The 1919-nt window shown below is 38.6% G+C and overlaps 1 protein-coding gene across 1 annotated transcript in view; it reads left to right on the top strand.

Moving 5' to 3' along the window:
* The first annotated feature begins 1065 nt into the window (after positions 1–1065).
* LOC111244499 (uncharacterized) overlaps positions 1066–1919 on the top strand; it is a 3255-nt gene continuing 2401 nt past the window's right edge. Inside the window, exons 1-2 of the mRNA XM_022791701.2 lie at positions 1066–1221; positions 1357–1659. Of these exons, the coding sequence (XP_022647436.1) occupies positions 1528–1659 (132 nt within the window). The 5' untranslated portion in view covers positions 1066–1221; positions 1357–1527. The remainder of the gene's footprint in view (positions 1222–1356; positions 1660–1919) is intronic.

Raw genomic sequence — 1919 nt, 5'->3', positions numbered from 1 at the left:
GTACTTGCATTTATAAGTTTGTTTTTGTGATTTTACAGATATTGAGTTTTCGTAGGCTTGACGGTGTCGATATCGGAACGCCCGAAACAGCCCCGATTGGTTTTACTAATTCTGCCTCTATGTTCTACTCATTTGATGAAGATTCATTTGGGCCTCGCTCTTAACATTACATTAAACCTTTACAGTAATATTGGCGCCTGATCTTATACTCGGGATGTACGTAATCCAGGCCGTAATTTTTCGGTTGAGATATTAAACTGGTCTGATAGTAAATGTAATTTTCTCGTCTCATCATAATGTTTACAAGCAGAATCAAACATAAACCTATTAAAGACAAACTATCTATTTCTAAACTAATAAACAATGTATTGCTTATGTATATTGTTTGAATTTAGAAGAGATTTAGCATCAACAGTTGTTCGTGCAGTATGAAAGATTGCATTGACACTTGTAGAGTAATAGCAGCTACGAATACCGCGAGCTGATACATCGATTTCAAAATATGAATCTAATTGTTTGTTTTGTTACCGAGAGTAATTTGAGCTGTTTTGAATCACAGCCTTCGTAGGATCCTGGCCGAGATAAGGATTGGTCTGGAGCGCATACGATCGCTATTAAGTCCAGAGACCAGACATTATTTATGTGGAGGAAATTAATTCTAAGAAATATAGTCGAGTCTTTCCTCTTTCGTACTGTACTTCTATCTAACGAGATTCTGCACTGTGTTCTCATAAAGGCTCAAGGTTCTAAGTGTGTCAACAGAAAAAAAAAAAAGCTAAAAGTTAACAACTTCTAGCTTTTTAGCTCTCTATTAGGGTTTTGATTCAGTTGAGAAAGTTTAATTAGGATAGGGGTGGTGAGATTTGATCTTTTATTGTTCAAAAGCTAGAGTTTTGGCTTGAGGAACTATTTTTACTTAGGTGAGCTGTGTGAAATCTGATTCGGTGTCGGCAGAGCGAAAGCTCATGTATGTGCCCGCGTTGAAAGGTAACGTACATAATCTATACCATGGACTTGTTTTCATTTCTGTCCAGCCTCTTCAGGCAAGCGCTGCTTCATAGCAAACTCCACCTCGTATCTGCGTACACGGTTTACGTGCTGCCAAAGCTTTGTTGGAGTACGCTTTTGAGTGGAACGTTGTTCCATCACATTGTGAGAGTGCATATGCACTATGAAATTACAACACTCCCCTGTTAGAGCCAGCCTCGAATCGTTTCTAAGGTAGTTTGTTCGTGTTGTCGTCGCGCCACAAGCAGAAAAACATAAGCGGAATACTAAACTAAGCAAGCACATGTAATAAAAAGTGAACAGAAAGCGTCGTACGATTATTCTAACTAGTTGTTCTCTTCAGTGTAGGATACAACGAGAAGCTGTTGAGTTGACTTTTGTTGCCCAGTATCATTGTTGCTGGTGACGCTGCGAGGCACTGTTACTACTAACTGCTAATTTCTGTTAGCAACGACGGGTACCTGTGTCATTTAACCGAAAGTAAAAAACGAGGTTAGCGAACGGAAACAACAAATCAAAATGCCTCGCTTTTCGTTCTTCTCCAACAAAAAAAGTCAAAGGCAACGGGCTCACTTAGACCGATGCGCCACATCGCACAAGCCGTTTATCTCGAAGCCGTCAAACTTCCAACATATCGTTCATATTACTGGGGTTCGTACTATTTTTGGAACTACTTCACTGTAAATCTCAATACTTAACGACATATATGCAGTTATATTACCAGAGCGCCGTCACATATTAAAGCACCAGGGTTTCATATGAAAACCCACTAGCAAAAACATAATGTAATTGACAGTAGCATTAAGTAATTTTTTTTAAAAACGGTGTAAGTACAACTAGAGGTTTTAGTTCACTACTGTTCATGCTTTGAATGCTCACTATTGAAAAGTTATTGCAGGAATATTGTATAT

This window comes from Varroa destructor, unplaced genomic scaffold, assembly GCF_002443255.2.
Source record: "Varroa destructor unplaced genomic scaffold, Vdes_3.0 BEIS01000002.1, whole genome shotgun sequence".
In the NCBI taxonomy this organism is placed as follows: domain Eukaryota; kingdom Metazoa; phylum Arthropoda; class Arachnida; order Mesostigmata; family Varroidae; genus Varroa; species Varroa destructor.
The sequence above is the reverse complement of the archived record's forward strand: the minus strand, read 5'-3'. Positions and strand labels throughout refer to the sequence as shown.